The sequence below is a fragment of the Physella acuta genome, unplaced genomic scaffold, assembly GCF_028476545.2.
Source record: "Physella acuta isolate Inbredline_101_S28 unplaced genomic scaffold, ASM2847654v3 ptg000014l, whole genome shotgun sequence".
Classification (NCBI taxonomy): domain Eukaryota; kingdom Metazoa; phylum Mollusca; class Gastropoda; family Physidae; genus Physella; species Physella acuta.
The window spans coordinates 801650-824105 of record NW_026731534.1 but is presented as its reverse complement, the minus strand read 5'-3'; the positions used below and the strand labels follow the sequence as shown (position 1 = coordinate 824105).

The window sequence follows — 22456 nt, the reverse complement described above, 5'->3', positions numbered from 1 at the left end:
TTGTTGGAGTGGTAAATCTAAATACCCGCCGGAAGAAATAAACTACCGGGTTGAACCTCAACCCAAATACACTACAACTGTAGTTTAGAAGTTAATGGTGTCTAACAAATCTAAAAGTAATCCGGAAATGGAAAACTACGACAGTATGACAAGTGCCGTGCTAGAACGAAACAACACGAAACAGTTCACTGTGAAGGAACAATTCACTTTGAAGGAACAATTCACTTTGAAGGAACAATTCACTTTGAAGGAACAATTCACTTTGAAGGAACAATTCACTGTGAAGGAACAATTCACTTTGAAGGAACAATTCACTTTGAAGGAACAATTCACTTTGAAGGAACAATTCACTTTGAAGGAACAATTCACTTTGAAGGAACAATTCACTTTGAAGGAACAATTCACTTTGAAGGAACAATTCACTTTGAAGGAACAACATGAAACAATTCACTGTGAAGGAACAACATGTCTATTAAAATCTACACAACTTGCACGCTTTTGTAGTAGGAGTATTTGATCGTATCATTAACAAAAAGAATACAATTCAATAATGTAAGATATACTTTCTTGTCCCAACAAGGGGACACAATCAAGTGACAGTGCGATCTCAGAAATTCTTGTTGAATTAAACTATTAAACAAACGTACTGCCACTGTGTAGAGGAACAACAGGTTTTTCACAAAATAATAATTCTAGTTTGATACAAATATAATTTAGGCTGAAGAGGCACCATACACATTGAAAACCATTTTGCACAAATACTTATAAATAAGAGACTTAATATTAAAAAGTAAATAAACTAATTGTACTTTGACACATTTTTTTCTGACCATCTGTTGTAGGCATTTATAAGTGAAGTCAATTGTTTTTACTACTTAAAAAATCTATCAAAATTATTGACAAACTCCAAGTTTACAGACTCCTCAAGAAGTAAACTTTTGAATCCAATCCAACATTTTCAATAAACATATAGACCAATAAGCATACACTGAATTAAATTACTATTTGTCATGGAATAAATAATATTTTGTAACTTTGACTGGTAGTGTATTTATTGGCCCTACATACAGATACTGTAAACAAACATTTGTAAACCTTGTTGATTTTTATCAGACTAGTGACTAATTGCTTGATGAACTCTGAAGACAATTTTAAAGCCTATGTTTCATCTGCTAGACTTTCTTTCCAAAAATAATTTTCACAGAAAACATAGGTATTTAATTGTTGATTTGTAAAGAACAAAAATATAACATCGCAAAAAAAAAAAAATAATGAAAGCAACAAAAAAAAAACCTTATGGCAAATGGAGACAACAAGTTAAAGAGTAGAATAGAAATTATAGTAAAACATGTATAAAAAATAAAATTATAACATCAGCTGTATAAATTAATGAGCTGCGATTAACTATTTCAGTCAAATAGTTCTGTCTTTTAAGAAATTACAATAGGTATTTTTAGAACGTCTTCAAATTTTTTTTTATAAAAATATTTTTTTTGTCAGCTAGCATGATTATTAAAATTAATCAGCTTATATTTTAAAATGGGTAATAAAATAAATGCAAGCTTTACCTTAAAATAAAAGTTGGAGGTTTTAATGGTAAACATTAATGCCTGCCGAATTTTGACTAGAATAAATTACATTGTGGAGTCGTCTGAATGCAAACAAGAGAAAAAAAGAACAATAATCTCAATGCAATATGTTTGACTATAAATATGGCAAACAAAGATAACAGTTGATAAATAGAAGACAATATCATTGTGAATTGACTTAGAACACAAAATGAAAAGTGAAGTGATAAATACATACTGACCATTGTGAGGACTAACTATTAAATGCATTTCTAAAAGTTTGGCTAGAACATGTTAACTATACCTTGGGGTAAACTTTACATTTTACAATATGTTACTTATATCAAAGTAACAACTTTTAACAAGTAGATGCTAAAAATAGAAGCATTAAAAGAAGACTAATATGGCAACAATTTGACGTTTTTTGACCAGTAGTATAAATAAAATATTTTGATTATAAATCACAAGTATAAAGTTTAAAAACAATTTTAAATTACCTAACTACATCTTTCTAAAAACACAAGCACAATTATCAAAAAACTTGATAGTGCACATTCCATTGTACTAACATCAACTGATCTTAAAAGATAAAGTGCTAATTGGTTATTCTTGATGGTGTCTTTTACAAAAAAGAGATTTTACACATTCGATTTTTTATTAAATTACTAAAACTGTATTTAGGCTAAAATTTTACTAAATTCTTCTAAAGGTGTCAAACAGATGCACTTGAGGTTTACAGTTTAAAAAGTATCATGTGTAAAAGTATCAAATTAGAATGTAAAAAAATATCTTTTGATTTTCCTGGTAAAAATGCAAACAAAACAATGAATGTATTAAAACAGTGGTAAAATAATGCTAGATACAAATTATAATAGGTAGGGATAGGAAGGAACCTCAGATATTATTTAACTATCTTATTATGAATTCTATATTACCTGATGTCAAATCTCGACAATGGGAGAAGAATTTAAATCCAAGATGGCACAAAAATGAATATACATTCTAAAAATATAGAATAACACAAGTTAACAGAAGACAGCTAATATACCATAGCGTGCAGAATAAAAAAAAGCATAAAACTAATTTCTCAATTATCAGCTAAGAAATATTTGTAACATTAAACAAATACCATGTTTTAAAAGTATTAAGTATATAACATTTACAACAATAAAAAATATCAGTCAGGAGTTATTGCTGCTTTAAAAATCAAAACAAATAAAAATGTGGCAACAAAATTTCTTTCATTTTCTATTTCATTATAATCTTAGGTGTTTTTATGTTTCTGTGGGTTTCATTAGCATTACTGTTTCTGAAGGTAGTAAAAAACTCAGAAAGTAATTAACTGCAATAAATAAAATGTTTTTTAAATTGCTAAATAAAATTAGTTAATAAAAAAAATGAAGGGGGTTATTAAAAAATCCTGATTGACCAGGCATTTAAATATAAATTATGAAACAGACCGTAAAAATGTTAACCTCATGAAAAAACATATTTGGTATATTTTTATGATGTATTCAATAAAACAATACTGCTTAAATGTGACAAAACATCAGACAAAATTAGAATGATTTAAAGCTCTTTAAAAATGCTATTTTGAAAATTAAAGCTTTTTAACAAAAGTTTGATATTGCCTAGAGGTGTAAACAACATAGAATACAAATGAATAACTTGAGGATATGATTCCAATATCTAACTTTATACTTGTGTGCATTTGAAAGTACTAGACATATTTATAGTAAATATAAACACTTAAATATTTAGTTTTCAGTTTTAAAAAATGCAATTAAAAGTTTCCTTGAAAAATATTAAGTACAATTTTTTACGCTGTTTGTTCTCTTATTTTAAAATAGAGGGATTTTAAATAAATGTCAATTCTGATTTAGTCTTTGAGTGAAAATCTTTTAAAAATAAAAAACAGTATAAGTGTAAATATTTTAGTGTTGCTCAAGAAAGAAGATTTTTCTACATATTCTGTTACAAATTATGAAACTGAGAATACTAATTTAGAAAGAAATAAAAGCTAAGAATTTTAAATTTTGGCATTGCAGAATTGTAACTCAAGGCTGAATCGATTGTTATCACTGAATAATTTATAATTTTAACAGTGAAATAATTATTTAGGTTACAAAATAAAGGTCTCATTGCCAATACACTGTTTCTTTAACAGTGAAACAGTTTTTACATTCTCAAAATAAATAGGAAATACGTGAGTAATATAAGCAGGTTGAACTAATTCTATAAACTATCTGTACAGGCAGATATCCCGTTAAAATTATGACCAAAAAGTACTGTAAGATAACAGGGCTAGAGACGTCAGCCTTGGTTCTCTGAGGATTTCTCTTCTGACGCTTCCTTGACCAGCTGTTCCAGGCCAAGAGTTGGCTCAGCAGAATCCGCCAGCGGGGAACTGTCATCACCAAAGCAAGGAGCATCCGCGGAGAAGGAGGATGTGGATTCTAAGGACAGCGACGATGTGGACAAAGGGGAGAGAAGCAAAGAAGAAGGGGAGTAACGGTTGGGAGAAGAATAACCTTCCTGCCGGTTGTCATCAGATGCGACATCGGACAGAGAGAACTCAACAGATATGGAGGAGGGGCGTGAGGAAGGGGAGACGACTGCTTCACTTATGGAGTTATCTCCTGTTGTCAGCTGCACCAGGTCTTTGTCCCCCGAGTGTAAGGAAATTTTCTCCGTCAGCTTTAACATTTTCTCCTTGTTCTTCGGCGACTGGGACCCTTCCTTTCTATTTTTAGACGACCTTGAATGTCTGTGATGGTGTTCCACTGGCTCAAGCGCCGATGACGGGATGCTAAAATCCTTGGAAAGTTTGGGGCTTTTCTTGGACTCGATGCGCGAAGAAAAGTCGTGGGAGAGCAGCAGGTCCCTGAGCTGGGAGGAGGAGCGGGTGACAGACTCCACGCACAGAGACATGCGGTCCTGGTTCCTCTTGATTGATGTGGAGTACACCAGGTCACGCACCGCCCGACAGATTTGTATATTGGCTGAGGCTATGCTCATAGACAGGCCTACAGGAGAGAAAACATCAGTGAATTTCATTTTGTTAATGCAGCAGTTTTTTTTAAAAATAACTTGATCAAAATATTACATGGAAACAATCCTTTACAATAACACTATAACTATATAAATATGAGAAAAATATCAAAAGTAAAAAATTTACAACAGGATTTATAGCTCAATAAGTAGTATACAGACAAAGAAACAATGTACTTAAACACAGCATAACAATAGATATTAGCCTTTCTGGATTGAGCTAACAGAAACTTAGAAATCTATAATTTAATCTGCACTGTTAGAACAAAATGTGATAGTGGAGGTGGAGGTGCAAATATCAAACCTCCCACCATCAAACACCACAAATTATTCTACACCTATTCCTAATGTCATACCAAAAGCTTCTTGAGTTACATTTTTTGGACATTGTTAATACTTCAGTGATTTTTGTCTCGAAAGATTGAATGTTAAAAGTAGAAGTTAATCATCACACACCTATGTCCATTAGTTGAAGTAGAAAAGTTCTAAAAAGTTTAATTTAAGCAGAAACGATCTAAAAAGTGGAGTAATAAATGACTACATTTCTCACCTAGAATTGACTTGTACATTTCCGAGGCTTGGCTGGAGAGAGAGCCCGGGGTCCCAATGAAAGTTTCCTCACTAGCAAAGCGCAGGAGGGCGGAGCTGGCGGCTGTGACAGGGTCACAGAATGCCACCACCCTCTGGAGGTGTGTCTCTGTGGGTGAGTGCTTGAAGCTTTTGATGCTGGACACAAGGCAGCCAGTGGTGGAGGTGATGGCCTTGACACACAGCTTGAACTGGTCCTGTGGAGACAAGCAGAGGAGTTGAGAGCTGGGTATAGGTTAATTACAGGCAGACAAAACAGTTTACAACTAGAGGAGTTGACAGCTGGGCATAGGTCAATCACAGGTAGCCAAAATAGTTGACAGCTGGGTATAGGTCAATCACAGGCAGATAAAACAGTTGACAGCTAGAGGAGTTGACAGCTGGGTATAGGTCAATCACAGGCAGACAAAATAGTTGACAACTAGACAAAATAGTTGACAACCAGACAAAATAGTTGACAACTGGGTATAGGTCAATCACAGACAGACAAAATAGTTGACAACCAGACAAAATAGTTGACAACTGGGTATAGGTCAATCACAGACAGACAAAATAGTTGACAACCAGACAAAATAGTTGACAACTGGGTATAGGTCAATCACAGACAGACAAAATAGTTGACAACCAGACAAAATAGTTGACAACCAGACAAAATAGTTGACAATCAGACAAAATAGTTGACAACCAGAGGAGTTGACAGCTGGGTATAGGTCAATCACAGGCAGATAAAACAGTTGACAATCAGTGTCACCCCCATTCATCACAAGAAGGTAGCACACAACAATTAAAATTATTAATACAGCAGTCACTACTACAACAACTTAGTCAAACAAACCTGATCATTGGTATCTGACATTTTTTCACTACAACGACTTAGTCAAACAAACCTGATCATTGGTATCTGACATTTTTTCACTACAACAACTAAGTCAAACAAACCTGATCATTGGTATCTGACATTTTTTCACTACAACGACTTAGTCAAACAAACCTGATCATTGGTATCTGACATTTTTTCACTACAACAACTAAGTCAAACAAACCTGATCATTGGTATCTGACATTTTTTCACTACAACAACTAAGTCAAACAAACCTGATCATTGGTATCTGACATTTTTTCACTACAACGACTTAGTCAAACAAACCTGATCATTGGTATCTGACATTTTTTCACTACAACAACTAAGTCAAACAAACCTGATCATTGGTATCTGACATTTTTTCACTACAACGACTTAGTCAAACAAACCTGATCATTGATATCTGAAATTTTTTCACTACAACAACTAAGTCAAACAAACCTGATCATTGGTATCTGACATTTTTTCACTACAACGACTTAGTCAAACAAACCTGATCATTGATATCTGAAATTTTTTCACTACAACAACTTAGTCAAACAAACCTGATCATTGTTATCTGAAATTTTTTCACTACAACAACTTAGTCAAACAAACCTGATCATTGATATCTGAAATTTTTTCACTACAACAACTTAGTCAAACAAACCTGATCATTGATATCTGAAATTTTTTCACTACAACAACTTAGTCAAACAAACCTGATCATTGGTATCTGAAATTTTTTCACTACAACAACTTAGTCAAACAAACCTGACCATTGGTATCTGAAATTTTTTCACTACAACAACTTAGTCAAACAAACCTGATCATTGGTATCTGAAATTTTTTCACTACAACGACTTAGTCAAACAAACCTAATCATTGATATCTGAAATTTTTTCACTACAACAACTTAGTCAAACAAACCTGATCATTGGTATCGGAAATTTTTTCAGCTGCATGCCTACAAATATCAGTCATAGTTGTCAGTGACTTAGTTAAGCAGCTACACAGATCAACCTGAAATAACAAAATACTTGGTTTTACCACCATAAAAAAGACAAAAAGGTAGAGTAAAAAAAACATTGTAATCTCTGTCAGGCACTAATGAAACATTGCCAGAATACTTGATAAATAAATTAATTTTAAGCTAACTGTAGAATAAAATGTGTTATGCCAAGTGTTTCAATATTTGAAAACTGTGGTGGAGGTCATTAAATTAAACCTACTAGAACATGAGGGTGAAGGTCATTAATATGAACGTACCAGAACATGCGGATGAAGGTCATTCATTTTAGATCTTTTCAACCGTGTGCAGGAAAACTTAATGTCCAACTCCGCCTGGGTCAGCTGGTGCAAGTTTGTAACCGGTCCCGGTTTAGCCGGTTCACTCCCTGGGATGTTGATGGCGATGAGGTAGGCAATGTGAGCAGACAACTCGGAGAGGTAGATGACCACGGTGGTCAGCTCTTGGACACGCTGACAGAACTGTTTCCAGTGAATCTGCTTGCCATGTACCTAAAATGGATCAATTCATTGGTTAAAAAATTAATGACCAAACTATTTTGAAATTAGCTAACATTTTCTGTGTTGAAATGTATGTCTCTGCCTGGATTAAATTCAATTATTGGAATTTACATTTGCTAAGCATTAAGTATTAAGCATTAATAAAATTACCCACACATTATAGAAATATTTTATTAAAAGTTTTAAACAAGTGATCAGAAAATATGTTACAACAACAAAAACAGCACAAATTAGGTAAAATTGTATTTTTAAAAAGCAATAACCAGATAAGAAGTAAGTTTTTCCTAAAGTAAAGAAAAAGTACTGAGGTCACTACTAGTAAAAATTAAAATGAACACTTGTATCAATTTAAAGTGCGGCTAAAACATAAAAGGTGATGTAAAATGATTTATTTATAATTCTGGCCATAAAAATTTGATGCTCTACTTTCCCTGTCCCTTTGAAATGGCTATTGTTTCCTTGATCAACAACCAAAATTATTGTTAAATTCTGTCTAAACAGAGTACAATGTGAGGATAAACAAGAAACTAAATTTAAGAACCCATCCGAACTAACAATCTTAACCTAGCCTACCTGTGTGGCTATATCTCTGGACAGTATAAGCATCTTGTTCAGCTGTCCAATTACACGATCCCGGTACTTAACAAATGTGTCCCCACTGAGGGTCAAATCATCCGGTCTGGAGTAAACAGGTCGCGGCGTGCAAGAGATCAACAGGAGCTCGGAAACTGTCTGGATACGTGTGAGAGATTCGTCGAAGATAAGTACGATACTTCTGGCATTATCATTCATCATAATTTATGAACTTGGTAGGTCTGAAAACTGGAGCTTCATTTGTATTCAGGTGATTTAAAACTGTGCAAAGTCTTGTAGGCTTATCCTAAAAAAACATGAAAGTATATAATTTATTTAGACAATCTTGCACAAACAGGCTAACTATTTTTTTTTGTATTCCAGGTTAAACTAACAGCAGAAAATTATAGTGTGGGTGATCGCTAAAATATTTATAATAAAAGTTATGAAAACAGCTGGTAAAAATGTCAATTATATCATGGTACTCCTGACTAAATACAAAAAAATTGTTTAAACATACAAAATAACAGTTTACAGGCCTAATATGCAGCATATAACATATTTTATATATTTAATAGACTAGTCTAAATGAACAGAATAATGCAAGAAGGGGAAATAGGGGGAAAAAACCCAGAACAAGCAGGTTAGGTAATTAATTAATCAGATTTGAAAACCTCAAGAAATCTATGCGTAGGAATATAAAAAAAATGAATGAAATGCATATCACACTAGAATGGCTGCATAGGAATTTGGTTCTATCTCACTGTTTCAATGTAATTTGGATCTCCAGTCTGTCTGATGGGGTGTGTGATTGCAAGTGGCACTTTATTATTAAACCAAAGAGTAAGTTTATAAAGATAATAACTTAATAAGCCTATGGCGGATGTAGAATTTCACATTGTGACATTACTGATGATTATCTAGTAAATTTAGAATGCATCTAGATCTAGATGTCTAATGTCAAGAATCGGTAAATCTAGATTTATTTTTGACTTGTCTTGAGTTTTTTTGTTTTAACAAACCGAACTCTTCATGGGCCATCAGTGATTTTTAAAAATCTTTCTTTTTATTAAATTTTATTTCTTGTGTCTGTTACGGCGGTACGCCACGGTATGTTTTTATTTTCAGACCATGTTCTAGCGATGTAACACCGAAATCTAAAATACGCAGTTATTTTAACATAGTTTAACTATCAATCTATAATAATTTAACTCAACATATTGCATCACATACTTTCTTTTGTTACATTTCTAAAATCAGTCTGGGCGGGGCCCCCTTTCTTTCTTCAACTTCAAATCAGCTGTTCAAGAAGGTTACGAAACAAATGCTACAACTTCAGCGAATATTCACGAAAAAAAGTATCAAGTACTTTTGCCTATTTTAAAAATGTTTTCAATGTAGGCCTATTTTTTTTTTTTTTACGAAAAGGAATAGATCTATAATTTGTTCTACTGTTCTAAATATTAAAACAAATTCTGTTCCGACAGTCAAACAAAAGCAAATAATAAGATATAAATTTATAGCCTATCATGATATCTATATAGATCTAGTATTACCTAATGAATCAATACCAATCATTGATAATATTATAGGCTTACTATTTTTAATTCGGCGAATTCGTGCATATAATATTATTATTAATAGAATCTAATAAATTTAATAATATTATTATTTATACTTAATTAATATCCAATACTGGCTATTACCAAGAAAAATTTAGAACTAAAAGTCACTAAAAGATCTATTCTATTCATCAATGACAGTCGCAGTTGTTACATTTTGACACCCATCCACATTCGTGAACTTTGGATGGATAACCCCCCCCCCCCCTCCAATCAAATTTGTGAACTTTGGGTGGATACCCCTCTCCCCATGCTAAGATAAAGAATCTAGTCCTACAATAGCTCTATAGATACTAGATAGATCTTATAAAATTTAGGGATTCTAATTTTAGGGTCTTGTATATTATATTGCTACATTAAACTTTAGACAGACCGTGTAGGCTTACGTGATGCATGCACTGCAATAGCATTTTACTAAAGTCCTAATAATAAATATTAAATAAGCCTAATAGTAGATATAGAAAATCTAATCTAGATTTAGGCTTATTAATAAATATGTTGTTCGGGGAGTTGTTATTAAATATTAAAAGTAGAAATCAGCTAGTGTTTCACTTCTTTAGACAGAATGATGTTGAGAAAAATAAAGAAAATGTTTTTTTTTTTAAAGAGCCAGTGATTGCACTTCAAATTTAAAAATGTTTGAACTTCAAACTATTTACAATTGCTGAGTATTAAAAAATTATGTTGAAGAAGTATAGTATAGTTAAAACTTCAGTAATATTTATGAGTATAGTATCTAATTAATTTGGTTCTAATTCAGTGGACTTCAAACCCTCTGGCAGATAAGGTTCGATCCCTTCCAACACTTAAAATTCTTTCTTAATTTTTAGAGTTGGGAGGGATCGAGCCTTATCTGCCAGAAGGTTTAAACTCGAGACTTTTTTTGAATTTATCAACCATGACCTTTTGCCGACTCGACCATGCTTCCATCACAATTAAGGATTACGTGTCAACTGGTTATGCGCCATTGAGGCCATTGACTCCAATTTCAGCCTGCTTTTCTTTTTGGATTTGCTTCCATAGCCTTTGTCCAACCAAGAACAAACTACAAGGCAGCAGTTGTTTGATTTTGGAGTAGTCTCTCCTAAAATAGTGGCTGTCCCCAGCTAACGAGCCTCATCTGCCCGAGATTGTTCCATTGTCTAACGGTTTTTGAACTGACTGACCACCAGCCATGAAGAAATTATAATTTTATGAGCTTAGTAGATCTATATAACGGCACTTACTAGGGTATAATAAATTAGCAGTGCATAAGATTATATATTGGATGGCATGGTGGGATGGTAGAGCTAGCCTCAAAGTCTTGAGTTCCAACAAGTGACTGGAAGACGTCTCAGAGTCCACCCAGCTCTGATGAGTACCTGGCTTACATTTGGGAAAGTAAAGTTGGCTGGACCGAGTGCTGACCACACTATCATTTCATAAGCCAAGATCAAGAAATATATGAACTCTTCTTCATCTGCCCAATGGATTACTAGGTCTAAAAAGGAGCTTTAATTTCCCTCAATAAATGTAGGCTTTATGTTGTAGATAATTGCTACATTACTACACAGCTAGCAAGCAAACTTTAATAAACTGTAACACTAAAACATTTCTCATATAACATTTTATTTACTTTAACAACTTTTATTTAAGGATACATTTGTTTAAACAATATCACATGGTTGTAGGTGTTTCTGATATGCTGTTGTGTTAATGTGACATATGGCAGTAGGCCTATATGGGAGATCATTCTAACACATACATTTTCTAACATAAAAATTTACTCACAAAACACCCTGGCAATGTCAGCTGACAAAATAAACACAAAAATATATGAATTATTAAAAATATAAATTTAATAAAAATATATTTTGTGTTTTAATAATAAAATGTTTTTAGATAAAATGCTCTAGGTGTTATTTATATAGCCTACCACATTAGCTGGAAATGGTAAAATAAAAATACTGACTAAATACTCCACACAAAATTAAAAAAAAATCAAATTATTTTTATTTCAATGTATCTACTCAAAATTGTGTACCCGTTTTGAAAAAAAATATTGTTCTGTAATATAAAATGATGAAAAATTATTTGAAAGGTACAGTCTTTTACGTCTCGTATTTTATTAGATACCTTTTCCAATCTGGTGGTCCAAGGGGCACATGAAGTATGGTTTATCTGTTTCTGTGACCTTGGCATATTAAGGGCTAGTAAGTCAGGTACTCATAAGAGCTGGGTTGGCTCAAGGATGTCCTACTAAGTCAAGCCCGGGATTGACCATGGGTTTCCACTGGTCTCATAAATAGTATAAATATTCTGTATATACTGTCACCAGTAATGTCATTGCCAGCAATGATGCCACAGCCAACAATTATGTCACTGCCACAACTAATGTCATTGCCAACAATAATGTCATTGCCACTACTAATGCCATACAACAAAAGATGCCAGATATATAAAAATGAAATGAGCCAACATATTAAAAATACACATTTCATTTTGTAGTAATTTAAACATGTATTTTCCATAGGGAAACAGGCTTTAAGAAATTCTGATTATTTTTAAAACCTGACCACTGCAGTTCAGTATTTTAAAATGTAGTAAAGAAAATTTTTATGGAGTGAAATTCATCAGCTAGACATTAGAAAAAGCTAACTTCAAAGCAAATAAAATAACTAAGACAATACAAGTAACTTAAAAAGAATAAATACAATATTTTTATTTACATGGTAATTTCATCTACTGAAATAAATAAATCATCAAAACAACAGGGTCATCCACTAATGAATTTCGGTTTCACACAAGATAATGTAAAAATCTTCAAAAATGTAATCGTTCTCTAAAAACATCTTCAATATTCTAATTCTGTGATGTACATTGTATACCTTACAATGCTAATATTTTGTAATAATTTATATTAATCAGTTTTTTAGGGCTTTTGAGTAAGTATTTTAAAGTTCACATATGATTAATTTACATAAAATTCCACTTAATGACATAAGCCTAAATAGTACACCCATTATAAATATTAGATTTTTTTAAAATGTGTTTCCCCCTTCTATTATAACAGATATATAATAATATTTTAAGATTTTTGCTAATATGGAATGAACATAACCAATATAAAGATTTTTTCCATTCAGAAATGTCAATTACAAAATATTGTAAGAGTAAAATCTAGAAGTGTGTTGAGAAAACCAATAAAGAGTTTTGAAATAATAAATATTTGATAAGCTCATGTTTTGTTTAAATTTTTATTTTCAAATAAATCTGATAGGAAGCAGTAAATAAATATTTTTGTCTGCACATTTTAAAAAGTTTGAATAAACTAAAACAACATTGAGTTCATGTAATTACATGTTGAGCTGTATTATATATGATAAATCAATATTATTATTTGTTACAGTTAATTAATGGAGAAAATATTTGTGGGCGTCCACATTGACTTCAAACCCCCTCTCTCAGTGCAGAACAGTTAATTTTTGTCGGACTCATATGTCCCGTTTGGACATCATGAATGGACGACCCACAAAATTAGCATATTTATATGGCACAGGTGTGTGTGATAGAAGTTAGAAGTCAATCAACAAAATATTCTGGATGAATATGCAAACAATAGATTCACACACCTGTAACCTCAGAAGGCAACCAATCAAAACTACTCTGGCTATGCCAAATACAACATACTAGTCATATACATCATACTAGTTCATCTACATGCAGATAACAGATACACACACCTGTCACCCCCAACCCAGAAAGCAATGAACCAAAGCACTCTGGTTATATCACATACATCATATAGTTCATCTATATACATAGAATAATTCACCTGACTTCAATACATTGTATACCATGTTAAGTTAATCATTTGAGTTAATATTACTAAGTTTTAATGACTGTTCTTTAAACTTTACAATTGTTAATGATAAATTAAAAACAAAATCTGACAACTAATAGTTGTCCAAACTATATGTTAAAACACATGTTTACTACATTATGTTTTACTATATGACTTAAGCTATAAATAAGTGACTGTGTTTCCATACGATATCATTAATGTGTGACAGGATAAATGCTATGAACAGCAACAGCAAACCAATTATCAAGACAATTTTTATACAAGGGAAATTACTATGAATATCAAAGTATAACTCTAGATCCATAATTCAATGTTGTACACATTTTGATTAGTTGTCCTGAATTTCTTCCAATGTTTTTTTCAGACATCTCTTCAAAAGCCATTGCCCCCCTCTCCCAAAATAGAAATTTTTAAAAAACTTAATATAGAAAATATATACTTTACCAGAGGTCTGAGAGAAACACTCATCTCACCAATGACAAATGTTGCTATAACACATCACAGAATGGTATAAAAATCTATATACAGCTTCAGTGAAAACAGTTTGGAGAATACAGAGAACGAATGTATTCTCCACAACTTAAAATATTAGCCAACAATTTTGTTGAAGAGAAATTCACCAGGAGTAAAAACAACAAAACAAATTAGAAACACTTGTTAAACTACACACATAAGGAAAAAAAACAACAAAACAAATCAGCAACACTTTTTAAACTACACACATAAGGAAAAAAACAAATTAGCAACACTTTTTAAACTACACACATAAGGAAAAAAACAACAAAACAAATCAGCAACACTTTTTAAACTACACACATAAGGAAAAAAAACAACAAAACAAATTAGCAACACTTTTTAAACTACACACATAAGGAAAAAAAAAAAAACAAATTAGCAACACTTTTTAAACTACACGCATAAGGAAAAAAAACAACAAAACAAATCAGCAACACTTTTTAAACTACACACATAAGGAAAAAAAACAACAAAACAAATTAGCAACACTTTTTAAACTACACACATAAGGAAAAAAACAAATTAGCAACACTTTTTAAACTACACGCATAAGGAAAAAAAACAACAAAACAAATCAGCAACACTTTTTAAACTACACACATAAGGAAAAAAAAACAACAAAACAAATCAGCAACACTTTTTAAACTACACACATAAGGAAAAAAACAACAAAACAAATCAGCAACACTTTTTAAACTACACACATAATGAAAAAAAACAACAAAACAAATCAGCAACACTTTTTAAACTACACACATAAGGAAAAAAAACAACAAAACAAATCAGCAACACTTTTTAAACTACACACATAAGGAAAAAAACAACAAAACAAATCAGCAACACTTTTTAAACTACACGCATAAGGAAAAAAACAACAAAACAAATCAGCAACACTTTTTAAACTACACACATAAGGAAAAAAACAACAAAACAAATTAGCAACACTTTTTAAACTACACGCATAAGGATAAAAACAACAAAACAAATTAGCAACACTTTTTAAACTACACACATAAGGAAAAAAACAACAAAACAAATTAGCAACACTTTTTAAACTACACACATAAGGAAAAAAAAAACTCCAGCACTTCATTTATAGAGTGACAGTCATAATTAAGTCATTTTAAAAGAGGGACAGAGTATAAAGTCATAATCAGGGGCGTAGCGAGGGGGGGGGTGCAGACTGTACCGGGTGACAACATTTAGGGGGGTGACACCAAGGCAAAAAAATATATATATCGAAAATCTGAAAGTTTGTCCCCGGGAAGGGTCGCTACGCCTCTGGGGGTGACACCATTAAGTGCTGCACCGGGTGACACCCGTCCTCGCTACGCCACTGGTCATAATTATCTAAGTAAATATACAGAGGCAGGGTTTTTTTTTCTGCCTGAAAAAAAAAACTGGTCAGTGGACTTAAAAGTTTGAAAAAAATGTTACATAATTCTAGTTTTCATGTAGCTATTCTCATATCTAAAACTACAGTAATTTGTACATCTGCTTAATCATTGGATAGCGATAACATTGATTTAATAAAATAGCCTATTGTTACTATTAGAAAAAGAATACCAACTCTCGTACACTATGGACATTGAATCAAGTTAGCAGGTACTTATAAGTACTGGACAGTCATGTAGCCTAACAAACACCACACCGTTACAAGAGAAGCAAAGCCAGCATACTAACCCAAGCGCAAGACAATATTTGTAGAGTCCAACCAGCAAGTCCCACACTGGGCAATCCTGCTGTAACCTCTGACCTTACTTCACCATCTACTGCTGGAGTACCTGAGTAACAGCATCAGTTGTAATTTGCTCAGTGTTGATCCCAAATGTTCATTACGAATAACATCACTACAAAATATCACATGAAATAAAATAATTTCAAATTAAAACAAATTTTTACACAAAAACTAACAGTAAAACATTTTCTTACATCTCAAATAGTGAATCATAACTAAAACATTTAAAGTGTAAATACACAATGTAACCAGAAATACAATAAAAATTTTTTTTGATATTCTAATATCGAATATTCCTGTAAGAATCGGTTTGAAAAAAAACAAATTATACTATTTATGCTATATTCAAAACTCATTCAGTTAAACATATATTGAAATACATTAATCAGACATAAAATTAAAATGGTAAGTTTCATGGGCAAAGTTTAATTTTTTTTTTAAATGATCTAAATAAGCATCACTTGATAACCTATTAGCAAAACACACAATAAAGTTTGTACTTGATAATACAACACAGGCTTGCCATTAGACAACCCTGTGTTATGAATGAAACTGAAAACTAACTGTTATTTAAAATTTATAGTGTGCTTTGTTCTCCTTGAAGACATCATATTTTACTTAAATTTGAAAATGATACATTTAATAGTGCAATAACTACTTTACTAAACCTGTAGGTGGTGAGAATGTTGGATTAATAAGTCTAGATACATATGACTTAAAATTGGAAAACAAAAAAAGTTGCCATAAAGAGCAAAAAATTTAAAGATATGCTAAAAATAACAAAGAAAACAGTTATGAAACATCATAGCACTACCATATTTGTCTAGGTCTCTAACTTCCTAAGTTGCGAGATATATTAAAAAAAAAAATTTAAGTCTACACTTTAAAACTGTCCTTGAATTAAGTTCCACTTTAGTGTAAAAATGCCAGTGGTGACAAATTAGAAATGGAAGGTGATTGTATTAAAAATAAATTCTAATAAATTAACTCCTTATTAGCGAAAATAAAAGAGTAGAAGAAAAAAAATGAAATTATAAAAAAAAATGTAAACAAATTTTTAAGTGTGTAAAAATGTTTAATTTATCTTGTGTTGTAAATAAGTTTCTAAATTGAGCATCACAAAGACTAAACTGACTATCAAAATACACATGGTGTACAGAAAATGTAGCAGACAGACTAGAAGTAGAAGTAACACTTCGTATCCATAGTCTTAATAAAAAGTGTCACCTACATTAATTCATCCAGTTGGATTGAATCTGGAAATATATTTGTAATAAGCACAACCTTTCTCAAATTTTGTTGGCAAAATTAGTTTTCACAAAGCCGACAGTCAGTGTTTACAAAGCTGACAGTCCATTACAAAAGCTGTCAGACATCCCCTTGCCAACCAGCCCCGCCCCCCTGTCAGGCCCACACGAGCCTTCATCCTCGCAGCTTGCTGAATTTTTCACTTTCAGATTTGTGATGCAAATTTTCTTCTCCTCACAGCAGTCTGCGCTGCCATTCAAGGAGCCGTTGGGTATAGTCTTAGCGAGATCAACACTGGGCCCACGCTGCAAGAGAGTGACCCCAGGATCACAAGCCTCTGTGTGGATTACCTTGGATGAATCAACAGGCTTCTTAACTGTCAATGGAGATGTTGAAAAAAACGGATGTGTTTTGAAAGCCAAGAGTTCTGGGTTATCCAATCTTGTAGTGGATTCTGTTATATCATTACGGATAGCTGATATAAGTGCATCTGGGAGAAAAACATGCTATAATTAGAAAATGTACACACAATTTTTTTTTAACTACCTAGTCAACACACAGTAGGCCATCTATTGTCAAGCATGGATCAGGATGGTTACCAAAAAAAAACAACAACAACAGGATATGTGCTGCGGGGAACAAAAGGCATCTGGGAGAAAAACATGCTATAATTAGAAAATGTACACACAATTTTTTTTTAACTACCTAGTCAACACACAGTAGGCCATCTATTGTCAAGCATGGATCAGGATGGTTACCAAAAAAAAACAACAACAACAGGATATGTGCTGCGGGGAACAAAAGAGGATGTATGATGACCTCATTAACAGGCTCTTAAGCAGGATGCTATCAATGGGAACATCTGTCACATTTACCATAAATAATTCATTAAAAAACACAGATGTATACTATATTATATTACCTACCACTTTCTGATTTAGTTAAATACATTAATTATTAATGAAAAAAAAAAACATGAAATAATATCCTATAAAACTGTTTTTGTTAGTTACACGTTTTTCAAACTAACTGACACAATTGGTTTAACAGAGAATTTTAATGATCTTTGGGCTGGCGTAACTGGGGGAGATGAGACACACTTGTTAGATAATTTCTATATACATTTTTTTCTTCTGTTTATGGGGAGGGGGGGGGGGTTAACCTCCCCCTTGAAAGATGCCTGAAAGAAACTCCTATAGCTACTTATTAACGCATAGTGATAGGATATGATAAAAAAAGATGTTACATTTGCTGAAAACCTTTTTAAACACACTTAGATTTACACAATTTTAAATCCTCAAATAATATAGGACTATATTAGTGTGCGGATTCTGATACTTATTTGTAATTGGACCTTTAATTAAAAATAAATAAGTCACACTTTCAATGAAGACAAGATGTTTTCGTACATGCAAAAACAAATACCTGAAGCTCACATTAAGCTACAAGCAATTAAAACGTGAAAGTTAATCAATAATTAACAGCAACAGGTGAGGAGGGGCCAGAGCTAAGGTACATAAGACACTCAACTTACCAAGTGATTTAAATTTAAAGTCACACACAGAGCTAAGGTACAGAAGACACTCAACTTACCAAGTGATTTAAAGTCACACACAGAGCTAAGGTACAGAAGACACTCAACTTACCAAGTGATTTAAAATCACACACAGAGCTAAGATACAGAAGACACTCAACTTACCAAGTGATTTAAAGTCACACACAGAGCTAAGGTACAGAAGACACTCAACTTACCAAGTGATTTAAAGTCACACACAGATCTAAGGTACAGTACAGAAGACACTCAACTTACCAAGTGATCAAAAGTCACACACAGAGCTAAGGTACAGAAGACACTCAACTTACCAAGTGATTTAAAGCCACAGAGCTAAGGTACAGAAGACACTCAACTTACCAAGTGATTTGAAGTCACACATATCCCGAATATAACCCAGAACAATCACTTGCAAGTGATCACCATAGAAATCTTCTTCAAAGTTGTGTAGGATGTGGGTTTCCTGATAAATTATTAAATTATACCAGGTCATTTACTCTCTTTATCATAATGTCATATGTATTACAAGTAAAGTAAATTGCTACAATTAATGTTTTATTAAGCCTGCAAATTTTAACAGTTGTGTAAGTCCTCTGATAGGTGTTGTGTACTGCTACAAGTGCAGTGTGAGAATACGACCACAGCACAGCTCATTCTACAGTTTACTTCTCACATTAAGTGAGTTATGCTTCTCACATCGACCCCCCCCCCCCCTCCTACAGAGACGTGAGGCTAGTCTTGGTGGCAAGCAAAATATTTTTCATTCCAAAGGCACAACAGTCATCACTCAGAAGCAATAAATTCATCTCTCAAGTTAAATCTTAGACCCAACACATTTATCACTCAAATAGTCAACTTAACAGAATCATCATTCAAAAGGTTATCCCAAAACATCTCTCAAAAATTCAACCCAACTAATTCACCACTGAATTAAACCCACCAGATTCATCAGTCCAACTCAAAAAAGACTGTAGCAGGTAGCCTTACCATAGTTTTGACTGTGTTGTGGTAATAAGGATTCCACCCTACACTCATTGTCATTTTAAAAACATCCGGTCTGCTTTTCAGCTTGGCCAAACCGTAGTAGACACCACATTTGAAAGTCTCTGGTAGATGTTTGACCACATCTTCTGGGAAGTTGGCTGTAGGCAAGCAATGAGTAAACATATTTCATTAAAACATTCTTCTTTAATGGATGGGGTGGTCTAGCGGTAGAGAGCTGGACTGCTAACCCGTAAGTCTCGAGTTCGAATCCGAGTTCAAGTCAGTAGACTGTCCCTGAGTCCACGCAACTCTGATGGGTACCTAACTCATGTTAGGGAAAGTAAAGGCGGCTGGGCATAGTGCTGACCACACTATCTCTTCATATGCTGAGGTCACAGAAACAAGTAAACTACTTCACTTGCCCCATAGACCATCAGGTTTAAAAAGGGAACTTTACTTTTACTTTACATTCTTCTTTAGTTCTGTGTTTAGCCCTAACTATGGACTACAGTACTTCATGTAGGGAGCACACTTGTTTGTCACTCACTTAAAAAAACAGAGAAAATCAGTCAAAAGTTAATGTGGGGCTAGGAGACCCACTAGAAGGGGTTAAAAGTCAGTGTGACTTCTTGTCCCTGACAAAATTTGAGGCAACATCTTGTTTTTTTGCTAGGTCTTTATAAAAGTTACTATTTGAAATCTCATAAATGATTAAATAAAGATTCTTTTCTTTCATGAATTGCGATGATCTGTTCACTTATTTTTAAATTTTTATTCATGGATCATGAGAAATTATATTTGTACCCGGTGGCATGACTAGGTTGGGTATCACCCTGTGATGTAACTCATGGTGTGGTACTTCAAATGTATTCAATTAAAATTAGTTACTATTACAGATTAATTTTATTAGGCCTACATTTACAAATATTTAGCTGCAAAGCTTTTGAGTACTAATTTATTACTAAAATTGTGTTTTTCTATACAGTTAATGTTAATCAAAGTTTGTTTGACTAAAGGGAAATTTCAGTATCAAAAGTTCGGCTTGGCGGCTGACATTATGTGAAATCCTCTAGTACGGCTTGAAATTTATATCAACCAAAAAAATACGTGTATCAAATTATGTCTCGGGCTTGCTATTTACTCCATAATTCCGCACGTATGTTATGCATTTTCTTCTACTTCTCGCATTTTACCCCCTCGCTCTTTCAATTGAGCATTTTACTAAGACCCATTATCATTAAACTTAATTATAATTACTAGTGCCTGTAGATTTAAATCAATATTAATAATATCTAAATGATGATGAGTGATCTAAAACCCCATTGCTAAGAAGATTTTATTTTCAATTTTGGCTTCATCAGACACTGGTATAACTGAAGACCTAGATCTAGGTTGAGTAGATTCTATCCAGAATGTCTTGGTTTAGTTACCTACCTGTTGGTATTCCTAGCTCTTTGCTTCCCCTCCCAAAACCAGCAACAACTGTCCCTTCAGCGAAATATGGTAGACAGCTGTCGATTTCTGCCATTTGTTTTTAATTTGTTGAAGATCTCAAGAAGTCTGGTCTAATTTAATTTTGTAGGCTAATTTTTAAAAAATTTAGTCTAGATCTGTAGTTACAATTTTACAAGTAGACCTAATGAACTAACTTTCTCACTTAGGCCTATTAAAAACAAATTTAAATGACTCAACTCAAATTTGTTTTCTTAAGTTTAGTCAAGTTTAGTGTTTGTAAGGCTAGGTGTTTAAATAATAAATAACAGGAGTTATAGGTAGATCTAGATCTAGATTAAAATTAGGCTTCTAAATTATTATTTTATTATTGAGTCTGTATATTAATATAGTGCTGCTTGCTGACGAAATTACAACACACTACACACTGAAGACAGACAACTGAACTTATTTCCACCTCTAAATAACGAAAACGAACGTAGACAGCTAGATATAGCGAAGTTGTTATTGGTATCCGATTCTATTATAAAACCATGTACTGGTTGTCTTAAAATAAGCATGAGCCAACTTCCGTAACATTTTAATGAAAACCGCAAGCTTCAGGGCCTACTTTGTACAACATGGGCCTAATTTATTAATTTTTTTTGTATTTGCAAAGTAGGCCTACAATAAAAAGCAAAATTAAACAACATTTATTCAAACAAAATATTTTAAAAAGCAAAAAAAAAAAATTGAGAGAGCAAATATTTAACATATTCCATTATTTTCTTTATATGCGCGGCTCATAAAGACTATTTTTTACAACTTTAAATTCTTCATTTTAATAAAATAATTTATTTTCTCCTTTTTAGTGCATAATTATACAGAAACTAAAAGTTTGTTTATCAAAACAATTTTTTAGAGATGTTTTTTTTTACTTTATTGTATACAATGTATAGTGTCGTACTGAATAATTAATAGATCTTTTGGTAGTTTTCGTTGTTTTACACCTCCCTTCTTTATCGCATACGGAATATAAAGGGTGTATGGTAATGTAATCTTGCGAAAAATCGTAATCGAGATTTTGACAAATTTTGACCTTAGCTGCTGTGCAACCTGATGTGTGTGTGTATCAGTGGCGTAGCCTAGGCAGGGGGGGGGAAGGTTAGGGGGGTCATAACCCACCCCCATAGACCCCTCGGTATGTATATATATATAAAGTATGAGTGGGGGGGGGGTGCAAATCGAAAGTTTGAGAGGGGGTGCAAATCGAAAGTTTGTCCCCGGGTAAAAATTGGAACCCCCTCCTTGAGACGATCCTGGCTACGCCACTGGTGTGTATGTGTGAGTGTAAACACGATAACTTATTT

General features: G+C 32.9%; 2 protein-coding genes across 3 annotated transcripts; both read right to left on the bottom strand.

The window, feature by feature from the left end:
• Positions 1–301: 301 nt before the first annotated feature.
• On the bottom strand, positions 302–9503 carry LOC131936363 (talin rod domain-containing protein 1). Its single transcript, XM_059293310.1, has 6 exons — positions 9385–9503; positions 8152–8458; positions 7318–7569; positions 6979–7071; positions 5170–5404; positions 302–4594 (listed from the first exon to the last, which is right to left on the bottom strand). Exons 2-6 carry the CDS (start codon positions 8371–8373, stop codon positions 3882–3884), a joined length of 1515 nt encoding a protein of 504 aa, XP_059149293.1. The 5' UTR covers positions 8374–8458; positions 9385–9503; the 3' UTR covers positions 302–3881.
• A 6857-nt stretch (positions 9504–16360) lies between these two features.
• Positions 16361–21644, bottom strand: LOC131936233 (riboflavin kinase-like). 2 transcript variants are annotated; one of them, XM_059293152.1, is made up of 5 exons: positions 21565–21644; positions 21090–21238; positions 19659–19813; positions 19032–19134; positions 16361–17609 (listed from the first exon to the last, which is right to left on the bottom strand). In XM_059293152.1, the coding sequence occupies exons 2-5, from the start codon at positions 21181–21183 to the stop codon at positions 17209–17211; spliced, it is 753 nt and encodes a 250-aa protein (XP_059149135.1). In that variant the 5' UTR covers positions 21184–21238; positions 21565–21644; the 3' UTR covers positions 16361–17208. The 2 variants fall into 2 exon arrangements, with proteins under 2 accessions (XP_059149135.1, XP_059149129.1); XM_059293146.1 differs by lacking the exon at positions 21565–21644 and having other exon boundaries at positions 21090–21298.
• Between the last annotated feature and the right edge of the window lie 812 nt (positions 21645–22456).